Below are 15,666 nucleotides of genomic sequence, written 5' to 3' on the forward strand. Positions count from 1 at the left end.
CACTGTCACCCCTGTCCCCAGCCCCTCCTCTGCTCCCACTGCCACCCCTGTCCCTCACTCCACCTCTGTCCCAGCTGCCACCACAGCCCCACACACGAGCCCCTCTCCCCACAAGCCCACCCCCATTCCCAGTTCCACCACCTCCACCCAAACAAGCCTCAGCTCCTCCACGGCCAAGCCCACCACCCCGCCGTGCCAGACCAGCTCCCCTCCGGGATTTCCCAGCCCTTCTTCCACCACCAAACCAACACCTGGAGGTGTTCCGGAGTCACCACGACCAACATCCAATGGACACATCAACCTGCAGCCTGAGCCTGGTAAGGTGGGAATGTTTGGAGCTGGGAAAGGCTTGGGAATGATGGTGAGGACAAAGTTGGCTGACCCCCTTGTTCCTGGCTGGATTCAGTGCTGGGGACGTGGCTCTGCCAGCTTATGTGTGCTGTGCACCTGGAGAATCCCACTCCCTGTGTTCTCTCTCCAGGATCAGGATCCAGGCTCTCCTCCTGCCTTGTGCCCCTGCTGGCAGCCACCATTGGGAACATTCTGCTGCAGGGACTGCTCTGACCCCACACCTCCGCACCACCCACCCACCACATCCCTCCCTCCATCCCAATGAAACAGCACTGGGAAATTCCCTGCTGGAAAGCAGAAACCCAGGAAAGGAAGAGAATTCATCCATTTGATGCCAGCATAGCATTTGGTTGTTATTTTTGAGGTTGGGCAGTGAAGGAGGACTGATTTTTCCAGCCCAAAGAAGCCACACTTGTCCTTACTAGCGATTTACTCCCTGTAGTACAACCACCAGCAACACTGACTGCTCTGCCAAGGCAAGAACACTGAGCCCAGCTCCACCAGGGATTTCCTGTCTATCCCATCCCGCTGGGATCTGCTAAGTAGTGGGACAACTCAGGGATCTGAGTCACTGGTGGCCCAGCCCCACAGCTGAGAGACCCCCAAAATCCTATTTAACTTTTTTCATTAACTGCTTTTGTATCAAGGTTTGTTCAAACCACACACAGACTCTCACGGGATGATTAGCTGGAGATAATTTATCTTGATTACTGTTCAGTGCTATACAATAAAATATCAATCAACTATTTTTTCCTAATCCAACGTGGTTTTTGAAGTGTTTAGTGCTTTATGGGGAAGTTTTTCCAGCATAAATCCAAAGTCTGCAGTGAAGGACAAATCTGTTCCCTCTCTATAAAGCTCAGATAATGAAGAATGATGAGATATAAAATAAATAAATCCCTTTTTCCCTCCCAGACTCTCCTCCTGGAGGAAAGGGGGAAGGAAGGAGCTGGATGCAGGTTGCACTGAGGAGTTTTTTTGGACAGATATTTCCAATGAGTGGGAAAAAAATATGGAAAACCTTGTACAAAAGTCCTTTCCCCTCCACATGAGGAATCTGAGAATGGCCTCAGCTCTCAAGTGTTGAGCAGCCAACCCTAAAGAAAAGTAACAGGCAGATCCTGGGATTCTGAGCACTTAATCTGGGGGGATTGCAGCAGAAGAAAGGTGAGGGCAGCCTCAAGGAAGAGCAGACATTCATCCATTTGCTTCTGGCATTTTTACTTCGTTCCAGGATTTATTTACAAGAAGCTGGAAAACTTCACTCCCACCCTGAGGTCTTGGCAGTGTCACGAGGTCAGGCTCTGAGAAATGTCACTTTTAACCTGCAGGACTCACCCTTAAACCCAGCAGTAAGATGTGGTTTAGCAGTGGTTTGGGGTTGAACTGGGCTTGGGCTGTACCAAAGGCAAAGATCCTGCTCCAAAGAGTCTGGAATCTTCCCTTCAGACAGAACTGGGGTTTTTTTATCAAGGGATTTGAAAGCCATAAGTACCTAAAAGTGAGTCCTGGGCTAATCCCAGCTGCCTGGAGCTCCAGGTCTCACCCCAGGTCTCAGAGCAAGGCACAGGCTGTTCCCCCTCATCTTGGTTCCTCATGGGAGGAGATGGTCAAGACAAGATGGACACCATGAGGAAACTGAGGAGCAGGGCATGCAGGAGGTGAAATGCCATGGCCACGGTCCCCAGAGGGGCTGAGGACACTGCTGGAGGACAAAGAGGGGGTTAGAGCAAAGAAATCAGTGACTGAACCACTTCTCCAGAGGGAAAACATCCCTCTGTGCCCCATCCAGGGATTCTCTCTGCCTTTCTAACCATGGCAAACACCAAGCCGAGTTTGGGGGTTGGAACTGGAGGATCTTCAAGTTTCCTTCAACCCAAACCACTCTGTGATTCTGACTCGAAGCCCAAATCCAACAGGCCTGAGGAGGAAGGCCTGGAAGTGCTCGCTCATTTGGGATATTCAGCCAGTGAGGCTGCTCCCAGTGGGATTCCAGGGTTGCTCCTCATGTTGAACCCAGAATTTGCCCTTCAGGGCTTCAGGCTCCTCAGCAGAGCTGAACTTGCCGCCCCAGCTTTACTCCTTGCTGCAACCCCAAAATAAACCTTTAAAGCCCAACCATGAGGGGTCCAAAAAAATACCTGGGAATTTGGGGGTGATGATGTTGATGTAGCCCTCCTGCATGCCCCCTGTGAGCCCGATGTGGAGTTTGTCCAGATCCGACTGCTTCTGCACCTGGATCCATTCCCGGACAGGAGTCCTGTACTGCCACTGGGCCAGCTCAGGGAGGTTCATCCCCAGCAGGCCCTGAACCTCCGAGGGTGTGAGGCTCTAGGAGGAATCACAGAGCAGGGATTAGGGCTGGGAAGGCAGGGATGGAAATGACCCCGCTGGCCAGGGAAATGATGGGGTTTCCATTGGGAGAAGGGGGAAGAACAAGGACAAATTCCCATGAGCGGTTTCACTGGGACAAGCTTCCCTCAGGATGTGGTGGTTCCACAAGGGCTCTTTCTGTTGGCCTCTGATGCCAAATGTCCTACACTCAACTGGCAGTCCCATTCAGAAATCACTGGGATTTCTGCCCAGATTGGTGACATTATTTGTTGCCTTGTCTGGAGATCTGCAGTCTCGTGGGCCTGTCCCCTGCTCCTGCTCCTGCCACTATGAGGACGTGCCCTGTGAGGTATGCCCAGCCTCTGTCCTGGAGGGAGGCCTGCTGAGATCAGGAGATTGCCCAACCTCCCAACAGCACCCCTTGGAAAAGGCAGCCACCCTTCAGTTACAGCGAGAGAGGACACAGACTTGTGATCCTCTTGGATCCTTTGTAACCCATTGGCTTTTACCCTCTCACACCCACCCCTGTACCCCTATAAGATCAAGCCCTCTGCCCCTGTGGGACTGGAGAGCTCGTCCCTGGCCTCCCTTCGTGGGGTGCGGGCTAATAAAGCTGCCTCATGCAGAGCTGCTAAACGAGCCTCCCATCTCTCTCCTCCTGGTCTGGCCTGGAGCAGAGCAAGAGCTGAAATCATGAGCTGAGAACCACCAAAGAGCTGTTAACCTCTCTGCAAAGGCACTCCGGTGGCTGAGGGAACTACACGGACCCCGGGAAGACGGTTCCTCACGGGACCATCTCTCTGGACCAGTTACGGTTTCCTGGGTCTGAGCTACAGACCCTACACCAGCTACCACACTGCCCTGAAGAAATTCCACCGGCTTTGCATCCAGCTAGGACTCCAAATTATATTTTTTAAGGAATTTCAGGCTGTTTCTCTACTTTCCATTGGTCTAACATCGCTCTAGATTTGATGGAATTGCTCTTGATTTCCATCAGTGGACAATACAACCAAACCCAACCGCTCAACATAACAAAATGCAGGGAATTAAAGAATTCCAAGGTCCAGCTCACCATCAGAGACTCTCTTCTCAAAGTCACAAACGTGCTCACGTTCATGTTCACGTTGCCCTTGCTGAGAGCCTTGAGATCCGCAGCAGGAGCACTCCCTGGTACCAAAGCAAGGAGAATGTCAAGAAAATCAAGGTCCCAAAGGAACCGTGCTGGGTGTCTGCACAAAATGAGGATTTCTCCACAATTCATTAGGCTGGGGCTGGTAACACAGTCAGGTTCAATTGCAAAATACAGGGATGCTCCTCCTTTTTTTATTGGGAGTTATTTCGTTGAGCATAAAAAATCTGTGACAATGTCAGTGGAAAGAGTGGTGAGAAGAATTTGGAAAAATTCTTGGTTTAACATGGAAAAAAAAAATCAGTTTTGTGACATGGAAAAGGGCTGTGAGATAAATCCTGAGTTTGATTTTCCCTGTGATGGTCTGGAAACTGATTTCAGCAACTTAAAGCAGGCACAGAATCCTTCAATAATATTTTATGCCATCGACAGGTTGGAAAGACAAACTTTTAACAACTTGGCTTTGAAAATTCCCAAATTTTAGATGGATTATTAATGATTATCATTTTGTTTTATTATTATGATTATTGTTTTGTTATATTTGGCTTGTGGCCAAGAGTTCTCTTTCCCCATAACATTCTGGTTTTTTACATACCCAGGTAAGGTAAGATCAGCTGATAGTAAGCAGGTAAATGGTGCTGGTCAGAGAAAGCCTTTTTGGCTTTCTCATATAAGATGTCCTTTGTCTCCTGTGAGCAGGCTGAAGGATCCAGAGATGCCAACCTGCAGAAAAATAAAGATTTTGAGTAAAAAAAGCTTTTATTATCTTCAGCCTGGTCAATTTTCACATATTCTGAGTGTTTCTCTGGGGTTCTCTGCACAGCACAGGTGATCCCTTCTTCCCAGATGTAGGGAGAAGCTGAAAAGAAAAAGAATGGCTCAGTTTCCTGCTGAGAATTTGTCCTTCAAGTGATGATGGCTCCGATGGTGCCCAATAAATCTGTGTGCTTGCCAAGCTGTAATTAATTAATTTCATTTACCAGTCTTTCAGAGGAATCTAAACTGGAAATGCTTAAAAACCACGAGGATGTGGCACTTGAGGACATGGTTCAGTGGCAACCATGGTCCTGAGTGATGATCTGAGAGGCCTTTTCCAACATTAACCATTCAGTAATTCTATGGAATTAAATGTAATTAACTCTTTTGCAGATGAAATCATGCACAGAGTCAGATCTGCTGCCAGCTGAGCTAAAATAGAGTTTGATTGGAAATCTGAGCCCTGCCTGGCAGGACGGAGATCAGCAGGATGGGCACCAGCAGGTGTTAAACCCCGACACAGAGCAGGTTCTGAGATGCTTCTTAAATTTCCTTTCCCTGAGAGCAGAAAAAAGGAAAAAGCACTTGTAGATGGGAAAGGGCTTTTGGAAGAAGCCAAGGACACCCCAGTTTTTGACTCACTTGAGGCTGGGGGGGTCGATGGCCTTCAGCTCAGTGGCGTTCAGCAGGCACACGTATCTCTTGCCGATGGCGTTCAGGGCCGTGGCATTCAAGGCATTGCCCAGCCCCACGTAGCGTTTAATTGCTGCTGAGGCCTGGAAACACAATTAATGTGATGAATTTAATTGAATCAGAACATGTGGCTTCATCCCCAAAAGAAACACGTGCAATAATTACAAAAATAAAATGGAGTAACTTCAAATCATTCGTTTGGGCCTCGAGGATGGGCGATGACATTGTGGCACCAAAGATGCTTCAACCACCTCAGAGCCCACTCAGTTAATCCTAAACCAGCCCCCAAACCAGGAAAGCAAAGCCAAGCCCCTACCAGGGAATCCGAGGGCTCATTTTTCAGGAAGGCAGCCAACGTGTCAGCTGAGCTGATCTTCCAGGTGGAGATTTCCTCCGGGGTGATGAGGGGAAGGAAAGGGCTCAGGTTGGAGAGCAGGCTTTCAGGATAACCATTGGGATACATCTGTGGAGACACTGCTGTTATGGGTACAGAGTGGGGCAGTGGGGCTGAGGGAGCTGGGGTTTACTCTGAGGGAAAGGGGAAATGATGATTTTAGTGCTGTTTTCAAACTCTCTAATGGGAGATTGGAGGGAGGATGGAGCCACATTCCTCTCAGAGGTGCCCAGTGAAAGGCTGAGGGGAAACAGGCGAGGAAAACTCAGATTAGATCTAGAAATAAGAAATAAATATTTTCCCAGTAAAGCTGGCCAAACCCTGGGAGAGGAACCAAGAGACAGTGGAGTCACATCCTTGGAGATCCCAAATTCACGAGGTCCTGAGCAATCCCATCAGTGGTAATTTGACATTTTAGGGCTGGTATTACCTCATCCAGGTATTCCTTCAGCACAGCCAGCTGTGGGATGCTGAAGGGGTAGGTGGGGAGCTGGGACAGGTGATTTTCCAGGGAGACATTCCGGAGGCAGGCGTGCAGCTCCTCGGGGCTGTAGAAGGCGGGCATCAGGTCATTGTTCAGAACTGCCTCAGTTATCTCTTTGTCAGGTGGGCAACCTGGTGAAGCCATGGCAAACTCAGGGTTAAATTAAATCCTTTCACTCCAAGCTTTGAACCTCAGAATCATTTTGGTTGGAAAAACCTCCAAGATTGATCTGTGCCAGATCCACACTTTGTCACCAGCACAGAGCACTGAGTGCCACGTCCAGGAGTTCCTTGGACACCTCCAGGGATGGGGACTCCAAACCTCCCTGGGCAGCCCCTGCCAAGGCTTGACAAGCCACGGGCTCCAGGTGACCTCTGATCCCAGTGGGAATGCCTCTGGATCAGAGGGAGCTCCCCTACCATCCGCTCGCTTGTGCCGGCGAGGCAGCAGCTCCCCAACAACGGTGCCCAGCTCTGCCCTGGACAGAGGGGAATCCCAGGCAAAGTTTCTCAGCCAAGTGGTCAAAGCATTCTGCAAGGAAAAGGGATCATCAGGGGGATTTGGGAATCCTGGATGTGCCTCCAGCACAACCCCTGCTACTCCAGGCTCTGAGCCCGGAGATCTGGCCTTACTGAGCCAAAAGCAATTGCTGAAATGTTCCAACTCTCCCTATCCCCCAACCTGTCAGTGACTGTAGCTCTTCACAAAGCACTGAGAGTTATTCCTGCTCTCCTCACAGTGACAGGAAGGGGATGACAGTGACCTGGATTTGCAGTTCCAGGTTGTCAGCCCGAGGAACCCTCACTTCTCACAAACCATCATCCCTTTGGCACCAGACTTCTTTTAAAAGGAGAAACTGCTGAAAGCAGACTGGCTCAGCAACCCCCAGCATATTTCACCCAAACTCCAGGCCCCAGGAGTGCTTCCCAAACTCCCCAGCCCTGTCTAAAGAACTCACCTTGGGAATCTGCTGCAGGATGCTGTGACCCAGCACAGGGATCAGCCCGCTGAGCTCACTCAGGGTGAAGGCTGACCACGCTGCAGGAGGCCTGCAGACAAAAATGAGCAGGGATCAGCTCTCAAGGAAGAGCAAAACCAAAATAAACACCTTAAAACACCCCAGGATTATGTCCTCGTAACATTTGACATTAAGAAAACACAGGGATTAAATCCTAAAACACCTGCATCACTTCCTGCTGCCCAAAACTTCATTGCAGCAGAGCAGAAGTTCTCAGGGACGTGAATCAGGGCAGCTGGGTGGGAAAATGGCCTTAAACAAATACATTCTTTTCTTAAGCATGGAACCCAAAGAATTTCTGTTGCTCACTATGGCTCAATTCAGTGCCAAGATCACGGGGCAACTGTTACAGGAAGGAAAATATTTTGCTTCCGTCTGTGTTAGAATCAGGGATTTATCAAACATCTGTCACTGGACAGGTAGAGGCAGAATGTTTCCTCAAAGTCTGTGCCTGACAAACAGCTTGAACTCACCTGTGATCACCAGGTCAGCCAGAGAAGTTTGATTAATGGAAAAATAAACAGAAGAAAAGCTTTTGTAACTAGAGCAAGAGAGACAACTTATTTTTCAGGAGAATTTCACCCAGGCCTTTCAGCTGAAATAATTTCAACTAAAACAACATAAAAGACCCAATGGAAAGCTCAAAAGCAATAAATTTTTGGGGTTTTGATCAAGGTGGTTAGCTGGAGTTCACTCAGGTCTTAGTAGGACAATGGGTTTGATTAAGAAAACAGTTTGGTGATGTTCAGGAGAAAAACCCATACCCAAAGGTGGTGTTGCCACTGCTGATGACATCCCTGATTGCCTCTTCTTGGTCAGGCAGGAAAGATCCACACTGGCTCAAATCCTTCAGCAAACTCCCACCAGAACTCCTGATGTATTCCCCACCCAGGTCACAGACCAGCCGTCCCAGAATCTCGGCATTTTCCTCATTGATTTGTGTGCCAGGGATTTTCTGAAATGAAGGCAGAGGCATTAACCGGGATGGAGCATCCCTGGATCCCAGCCCCTGCAGGGTCCCTGTCCCTCCCCACGTACCAGACACGCCAGAGCCTCCAGGAGCAGCTGCTGCCTCCGAGGGGCCTCTCTGGGCAGAACATCCACGTTTGCCTTCCCAACATTGATAAAGAACTGGCTGCAGCTCCCTGTGGCTGCATAGTCCGAGGGGCTGGAAAGATAAATGCTCCATGAATTCTAGGGAATGAGAGCAAGCTCAACACAGAGTGTCCGATAAAACATCTTCCACACCTGCACACTGAACTCCAGGGGTTGTTCTTCCCTAGTCCTCTTCTAGTCGACATTCTTTAAAAATCAATTCTCACCTTAAGGAAACTGTTGTGAGACGCAGCCTAAAACTCTTCAGGGTTTTGATACAGAACCACAGTGGGAAAGCGGTGGAACAAGGAAATCCACTTTATTCCCTGTTTTCTTTGATGTTGTAAGAGAAAAGCACATTCAGAGGCCTGGGAATGCTAAAACTTGGCCTTGGACACTTCCAGGGATGCGGCAGCCACAGCTTCTCAGGGAAATCTGGGCCAGGGCCTCCTCACTCTCACAGGGAAGGATTTCTTCCCAATATCTCATATAAATCTACCCTCCTTCAGCTTTCTGCAATCCCATTTTTTATTGCCCAGAAAGAGGCCTAAATAACTCTGAAATACAAATCAAACTTCACATTACCAGCCTGGTTATAAATTAATCCTGCTTTTCCCACAAAGTACTAAGGCAACACCATGAAAAGCACAGCACAGTTACCTTAAAAACAGCAACAGGTCTTTAGGGTAACTGTCCAAATCCTTGGGAATCCCATGCAGTGTCACCATCTTCAGTAAGCAGCTCAGCTGGAAGGACACCAGAGGTTGCATCAAGGTGAGAAACCACCATGAAACAGAAGAAAAAGATAAAATAAAGATCTTACTCTGCTCCAAAGAAAGAAAGGAAAGAAAAAAGGTGAAAAGAGATGAAAATTGGAGGGTTTGGTTCCCTGAGAACCAAAGTGGGTTTGGACTTCTCCTCTCTTTGGGGAAATTCAGAACTGTGGGAGGGACACCCAGGACATTTGTTCACAGGAATGAACCCACAGGGATCCTCCAGTGCAGTTTCTGCCCTGCCCAGACACCCCAACAACCCCTGCTGTGCCTGTGCCACCCTCTGGGGGAAGAGCCTTTCCCTAAAACCCATCCTAACCCCCCTGACACATCCCTGTTCCAGCCCCTTAACTCCAAGTGTTGTTCTGGCTGAACAATCCCCTTTGGAACCTTCAGGACAACATCAAACACTTGGGAATGTTGGAACTACCTGGTCCTGTCCCAGCCTGACATTCTTCTTCCTCATGACTTTGGCCAGCTCCTGAAACCTTTCTGCTCCCACAGCACTGGCAGCTGCACAGGTGAAGCCTTGGAGGACAGACTGGGAAAGCCTGGAGATTTCCAGAAGGAAAATCAGAAGGGAAAGGCCTTCAGGAAGGTGTATTCAGAGCAGGACACTGTTTTTCCACATATAAATCATGGTTTTAATCATTTTCATCTCAAATATATCAAAAGATACATTAGCCCCTCTAAAAGAATCCCTGGTACTGTCCTGTGGAAGGCTGGCATATTCCCTGATTGGAAATGCCTTCCCGAGGCAATCTGGAGCAAGATTCCAGGTGCAGCCTGAGCCAGAAGCATCATTTTAGAAAGAAAATGTGGCCTCTGGGTGTATTTTACAGCTGAGCCCTGGTAAATCTCAGTGTTCCATGTCTGTGTTTGGGTTCACATTTTATTTCCCATCTGTTTCTATGGATTCAACAGGGTGGATGTGCCATATGCACCACAGGAAACATGGGAATTGCCAGGAAAACACACAGAAAATGGAAGGAGAAGAGGAACATCTCTACCTGCTGAAGTCAGGCTCTGCCTTTACCACATCACTGAAAAACATGGCAGCCTGGGAAGCAAAGGCAGAGGTCAGTGGTTTTCCAGGAGAAACAGCTCCATTCCCAGGTGGATTTGTGGAATCCATGGCCCCACAGAGGCCAGGGCTGGCAGGGAGGGGAAGGAGGATACCACCCCCATTACCTGCTCTCTGGTCCACGGTTTATTGTTGAGGTCCTGCACATTTGGCTTCTCTTCCCCAAAAACAAGCAGGGATTTTGGAATATAGCTGGCCAGAGCACTGGGAATGAGTTTAACCAGCTCAGCGGGGTGGCCAACACTGGAGGAAACCTTTAAAACACCCAACAGAACAAACCATGGAAATCTCACACAGTTTTAGTCCAAATCATGGCAATATCAGAACCAGAGAACTGTTTAGGCAGGAAAAGGCCTCCAGGATCAAGTCCAACCTTGAACTGATTCTGCTCCATTTATATTCTTTCCCTGGGAACATTTACTGGGAAGTAGTTTCTGGGACCACCCCGTAAAACAAATCATTCCTGCCCATGTCCCCAAGAGGCTGAGCAGGCCAAGGACATCGACACAGGCCTGGTGACAGGACTTGAGTCACTTGTCCTGCTGCCACCCTGGCTGGCCATGACAATTCCCACAGCTAATGCTGTCTGGATGTGCAGCTGTGTCACACCTGGCCCCAGGCAACCAGTGCCCCCAGTCCTGCTCCTTTGTGAGGTCTGAAGAGGAAAAACGAGGTCACCTTTTCCACCAGGGTCCTTTTCAGAGCAGAGGGCAGCAGGTCCATGTGCTGGGTAAAGCCAGGCAGCTGGAGGGCCTCCAGGACAACTTTTGGGGGCAGGCTCCAGAGCGTGCTGCTGTTGAGGCCACCCACCAAACTCCCCAGCTGTGCCAGGCTCTGTCCATCCAGGATCTGCAAGGGAATCCCAGAATAATTTAGGCTGGAAAAGACCTTTGAGATCCTCAAGTCCAAGCGGTGCCTGATCCCCACCTTATCCCCAGCCCAGAGCACTGAGTGCCACATCCAGACATTCCTTGGACACCTCCAGGGATGGGGATCCCAAACCTCCCTGGGCAGCTCTTTCCAGTGCCTGACCACCCTTCCCATGAGGAAATTCCTCCTGGATTTGTGGGTCTCTGTACCTGGTAGCCAGAGCCGAGCAGTTTGTTGACAATAGCCCTGGACTGCTCAGCCTTCCAGCCACGGACACTTCCCAGGGCAGGAAGAGCTGCTTCCAGGTACTCCTCAGGGATGCTGTTCTGGATGCTGGACACAGAGAGCCCCAGGGCAGCCTGGCCCAAGGTTCCCAGGACTGCTGGAGAGAAATCCTCCAAGTTCCTCACCAGGAAAGATGCGACCTGCAAAGGCCCCACAGAGACAGAACAGAGTCAGGGGAGCAAGGACGGGAGATATTGGATCCCACAGCCTCTGGAGGTCTCTTAAATCCCTGGATTTCTGCCTCAGGTTTTCACGCTGAAGCCTGTGGATGGACCATTTCCAGCACTGAGAATTGTGAGGTGATGAAAACCCAGCCAGACACCACAATAAAGACACGAGATGACCTAGAGGAGTGTGACAGGAGGGGACACACGAGCTGGGCCTCAGCCCCGCCAGGTTTTGCGCGGGTGAGTGAATTCCCAGGGGCTCACCTGCAGTTCCTGCGCTGCCAGGGAGGAGGGAGCTCTCTTTCCAGGCATTCCCTTGGTCCATGGGCAGCTCTTCCCGAGCCTCTGGGCCACACCCAAAGCCTCCTCCCTGCTCAGGTTCCTCACTGCCGAGGGGCTCAGGGAGCAAATAAATCTGTCTGGGAGGCTGCAGGGAGAGGAAAGGAGAGGCTGCCAGTGAGAGAGTGGCTCCATCAGACCTTTCCCCCTTTTCCAGAGGGTGCTCTTTTCCAGGCACGTTTCCCCTGACTCCTTTCATCTCAGATGATGCCAGTGCTCCAGCTCAGAGAGCTGAAAAACTCTGGGTGTGCTGCTGGCCATCAGCTGGAGCTGGCACTGCAGGGAAATCATCTCCCAGGAAACAGAACTTGGGATCTAGCCCTCCTCAAGACCAAGGGCCGTGGGATTCTTTGAAAATGAAACCCTTAATTAGAAAATTAATGGAACCTTTCAAGAGGTTTAAATGAAATCCCCACTCAGACTCTTGCTGTGTCACAGTCCCATGCTGAGCCATCCCAGGAAATCAGATCCCGTCAGATCCATACCTTGACAGTGGAAAACCAGGAGCAGAGGTCAGGAGGAAGGTGTAGTACCGAGCAGTGTCCCGGAGCAAGGTGAGGTTCCTGACCATCTCCACATCCACCGGATCCCTGGCAAATTTTTGAAGCTGAGGGTGAAGAAAAACAAAAAGGGAAAATAATTCAGATGGATCCTTCAATCCTGACAGTGACATGGGTTTTTCACCTGGGTTTAAAGTTGTGCTGAGGTTTTTATTTGTTTTCAAGTAAACACTGGGATCTTGATCAGGTTTGGGGTTGTTCCTCTTACTGACTCCAGTTTGCTCCCTGCAGGATTCCCTTTGTGAAACCAACTCCTGTGCAAGTCCCTCATCACGTGATGGGGGAAAATAATTGCAGTGAATGTTCACCTCAAATTAACAGGAGAAATATTCCTGCTGGCAGCATTCCAGGAATTTCAGGGCCAGGTTGGATGGGGTTTGGAGCGCCCTGGGACAGTGGGAGGTGTCCCTGCCCATGGCAGGGGGTGGAATGGGATGGATGAGTTTTAAATCCTTCCAACCCAACCATTCTGGGATTCTGATTTTGCTCAGGGCAGGATTGTGACCTCCCAGGGTCTCCATCCCAGAAGGCTGCACTTACCGTTGGCTCATCCCCAAAAAGCTGCAGGTCCTCCATGGTGGCGTGCTCCAGAAAGGATCCAAGATAATTCCGAAACCAGGCAGTGGAATTCAGACCAGGAATGGCCTCACTGTAGCATTTCTGGCTGGATTCTGCAGGTAGAAAAAGAGACACCATCAAACTATAGCCTGGGTCATTCTGGGGGTGGAAGAGGCTTCAGTCCATCAGGGAACTTGGAGAGCTCCCTGGTCACACCTTCCGCTCAAATCCACGTGTTCACACCATGGGACAGGACAAACACCTCGGGAAAGAATCCCAGCCCCCCAAATATTTCATCCCCAGCCTCTTTCTTCCTCCCTCCAAATCCACCAGAAGCTTTTTGCAGGACGTTCAATCAGTGCATGGAAGCTCCTGCCTGGGTCCCTTTCTGAGCCAGATTCAACCCTCAGAACCAAACCCTGCACCTCCTTTTCCCAGCAAAAGCAGGAAATGCAGTGAATTTAAATCAGCATAGCCCTGACTGTGTTGATTTGTAAAAATCTTATGCTAATAAGGCCTTCAGGCAGGGACACGATTCCTGAATCCACTAATTACCAATATTCCCAGCCTGTTTCTATTGGAGATTCACAAAAACCCTGTGAAACCTCAGCCCTGTGACAGATCCCAAGGAAATCAGATCATTTACCATCCTGGATGAGGAAGTGCTTGATCCCAGTGTAAAGATTCCTCTGCTCCTCCACAGGAAGCTGGGAATAGATTCCATCCAGGGCAGCGACTCTGCACACGGACAAGGAAGGCAAACACCTCAAATGTTGCTGAGGTCAGGGTTGGGTTCTCACAAAACCCACTGATATTCTCAATCCCATCCTTTTCCAATGTGATTTTCCCTCACAGGAGCCCCCAGGATATCCCAGGATGCTGCTGGAAATGGTCCATCCACAGCCTTCAGCAGGAAAACTGAGCCAGAAATCCAGGGATTTAAGACATCCAAGGAGGGGACATTCCTCACTTACACCAGCTGGAATTCCTCACAGGACACATCCTTGGCACGGAGGCAGCCAAAGACCTTGGGCTCCACCAGGAATGGCTCAAGTCCCTCATGGACCCACTGGGCCAGCACTGGGGGACTCTCAATGCCAGGCACTCGCAGCATCCTTTCCCACAGGCCATTCATGAGGATCAGGCTCCACTCGAAGGAAAGGGGCACGTGGGAAAACTGGAGCAGGAGAGGTGAAGAAACCCCTGAATTCCAGGGAATTCTAACCAGACATCAACATAAATCCAAGCAAATCTGAATGCTAGGAACAGAAATCGTTGGCTCTTTCCAAAATAAGGTAAAAAAATCAGGGGATTTGAAATAAAGCCTTGTCCTGGAGAACAAACAGTTGGATTTGGGAATACTCACCCGCTGGCTGAACATGGTCAGGGAGGCCAAAAGCTTCTTGGCATTATATTTGGAAAAGAACAGAATGGAATATTCTGGATCGACGGCTGTGGCAGGTTTAGAGGCCAGGCAGGAATATAAGGATATGAGGAAATCATCCTGAAGGTCCTGGAGCCAAGCTCCCTGGGAAAGAAAAGGGAAATGCAAATGAAGGTGATAAAGGATGGGTCATGTTTAGAGGTGAAATCACCTTCAGGGGGCTCACCCATGCCTGGGCATTGGGGAAGGGATTCCTCCCTTGAGGGGGGTAAAACACTGGCACAGGTTTTAAAAGCTTTATCCAAAAACCTCCCCCCCAAAATTGCCATTTGATCTAAGTAGAAACTTCCATGAGAACTCTCTAATCCCCAAACATTTTTCAGGGAAACAGTTTACAAACAGTAGAAGACAAAAACAAAACCAAGAAGAAAACAAACACCAAAAAATCCCAAACTCCACAAAATCCCGCTCCCCCCCCAAAAATCCCCCACTGACAAATATTTACAGAAATGCCATCTTTTTGTTAGAAATATTTACTGAAAAACACAAGTTGCTGTCAATTTAATTGCGATTACCGGCAGCAACTTAAGAGACAAGGACAAAAGCAGGAAAGAAAGTAAACCAGGAATATTCTAGGTGGCGTTTTCCAGACTGCAACCACTTCTAATTGTGTTTTTACCCCTTTTAATTGTGCTTTATCCCAGTGGCCCAGGGTGACTCTCCTGCAGAGACTTGTTCCAAAGCTGTGATGTCAATTTTTAAGAGCCAATTTGATTTGGAAAGTTCCTTTTTCCCACCTTCCTTCTCGCTTGGGTGGTTTGGAGAAGGGAATCCCCACTTCCAAAAGCTCTCCGTGGTGTTTTGGCCACTCCTGAGCCCCATGGCACAGAGCAGGTGTCCCATAAGGGGTGGCACTGCCACACCTCGGGGTTGGGGGTGGATAAAAACCCAGACTGTTCCACCCACAGCCACCACTGGGGCTGTTTTTAAGCCAGAAGTGACAGAATTCCCAAGGAAAACAAATCCCAGTGCCACGGGAAGCAGGGGATTTTCCTTACCTGTGCACAGGCGAATTGGCCAAAAGTGAGGCTGCACGGGGACGTTTGGCCTCGGGCCACCTCCAGGAACTGCTCCTGGCTGGCACTGGGAGAAAGCAAGGACAGCACTGGGAAAGCTGCAGCAGCTGGGGCAGGATGGGCTGGGAATGGGGGAAACTGGATGGGGAGCTGGGGCAGGACTGGGTGGGGATAGAACTGGTGGGGAGCTGGGGCAGGACTGGGTGGAAGCAGAAGTGATGGGGAGCTAGGACAGGGCTGGGTGGCAGAACTGGTGGGGAGCTGGGACAGGGCTGGGTGGGAGAACTGGTGGGGAGCTGGGACAGGGCTGGGTGGG

At 49.9% G+C, this 15,666-nt stretch overlaps 2 protein-coding genes across 3 annotated transcripts in view; one reads left to right on the forward strand and one right to left on the reverse strand.

Annotated features, from left to right (window-relative positions):
- The window catches only part of LOC121669102 (mesothelin-like protein), a 6,507-nt gene extending 5,943 nt beyond the window's left edge, over positions 1–564 (forward strand). Inside the window, exons 16-17 of the mRNA XM_042037590.1 lie at positions 116–317; positions 482–564. Coding sequence (XP_041893524.1) covers positions 116–317; positions 482–564 — 285 coding nt within the window. The remainder of the gene's footprint in view (positions 1–115; positions 318–481) is intronic.
- Positions 565–1,551: 987 nt separating this feature from the next.
- The window catches only part of LOC121669056 (mesothelin-like), a 17,867-nt gene continuing 3,752 nt past the window's right edge, over positions 1,552–15,666 (reverse strand). Inside the window, exons 6-29 of one of the 2 annotated variants that reach the window (XM_042037530.1) lie at positions 15,333–15,417; positions 14,257–14,418; positions 13,865–14,067; positions 13,537–13,628; positions 12,873–13,003; positions 12,258–12,379; positions 11,698–11,860; positions 11,191–11,406; positions 10,790–10,960; positions 10,219–10,365; positions 10,038–10,087; positions 9,458–9,578; positions 8,915–9,000; positions 8,198–8,327; positions 7,924–8,114; positions 7,100–7,190; positions 6,561–6,672; positions 6,088–6,272; positions 5,580–5,726; positions 5,213–5,346; positions 4,410–4,537; positions 3,758–3,852; positions 2,493–2,682; positions 1,552–2,053 (exon numbers count right to left, since the gene is read on the reverse strand). In XM_042037530.1, the coding sequence (XP_041893464.1) occupies positions 1,962–2,053; positions 2,493–2,682; positions 3,758–3,852; positions 4,410–4,537; positions 5,213–5,346; positions 5,580–5,726; positions 6,088–6,272; positions 6,561–6,672; positions 7,100–7,190; positions 7,924–8,114; positions 8,198–8,327; positions 8,915–9,000; positions 9,458–9,578; positions 10,038–10,087; positions 10,219–10,365; positions 10,790–10,960; positions 11,191–11,406; positions 11,698–11,860; positions 12,258–12,379; positions 12,873–13,003; positions 13,537–13,628; positions 13,865–14,067; positions 14,257–14,418; positions 15,333–15,417 (3,244 nt within the window). In that variant the 3' untranslated portion in view covers positions 1,552–1,961. Of the gene's footprint in view, positions 2,057–2,492; positions 2,683–3,757; positions 3,853–4,409; positions 4,538–5,212; positions 5,347–5,579; positions 5,727–6,087; positions 6,273–6,560; positions 6,673–7,099; positions 7,191–7,923; positions 8,115–8,197; positions 8,328–8,914; positions 9,001–9,457; positions 9,579–10,037; positions 10,088–10,218; positions 10,366–10,789; positions 10,961–11,190; positions 11,407–11,697; positions 11,861–12,257; positions 12,380–12,872; positions 13,004–13,536; positions 13,629–13,864; positions 14,068–14,256; positions 14,419–15,332; positions 15,418–15,666 lie in introns of both variants that reach the window. The other variant, XM_042037529.1, reaches the window with a different exon arrangement.

Source organism: Corvus kubaryi, unplaced genomic scaffold, assembly GCF_017639235.1.
Source record: "Corvus kubaryi isolate FWS band 111438036 unplaced genomic scaffold, C.kubaryi_AGA036_p1.0 37387, whole genome shotgun sequence".
Lineage (NCBI taxonomy): Eukaryota > Metazoa > Chordata > Aves > Passeriformes > Corvidae > Corvus > Corvus kubaryi.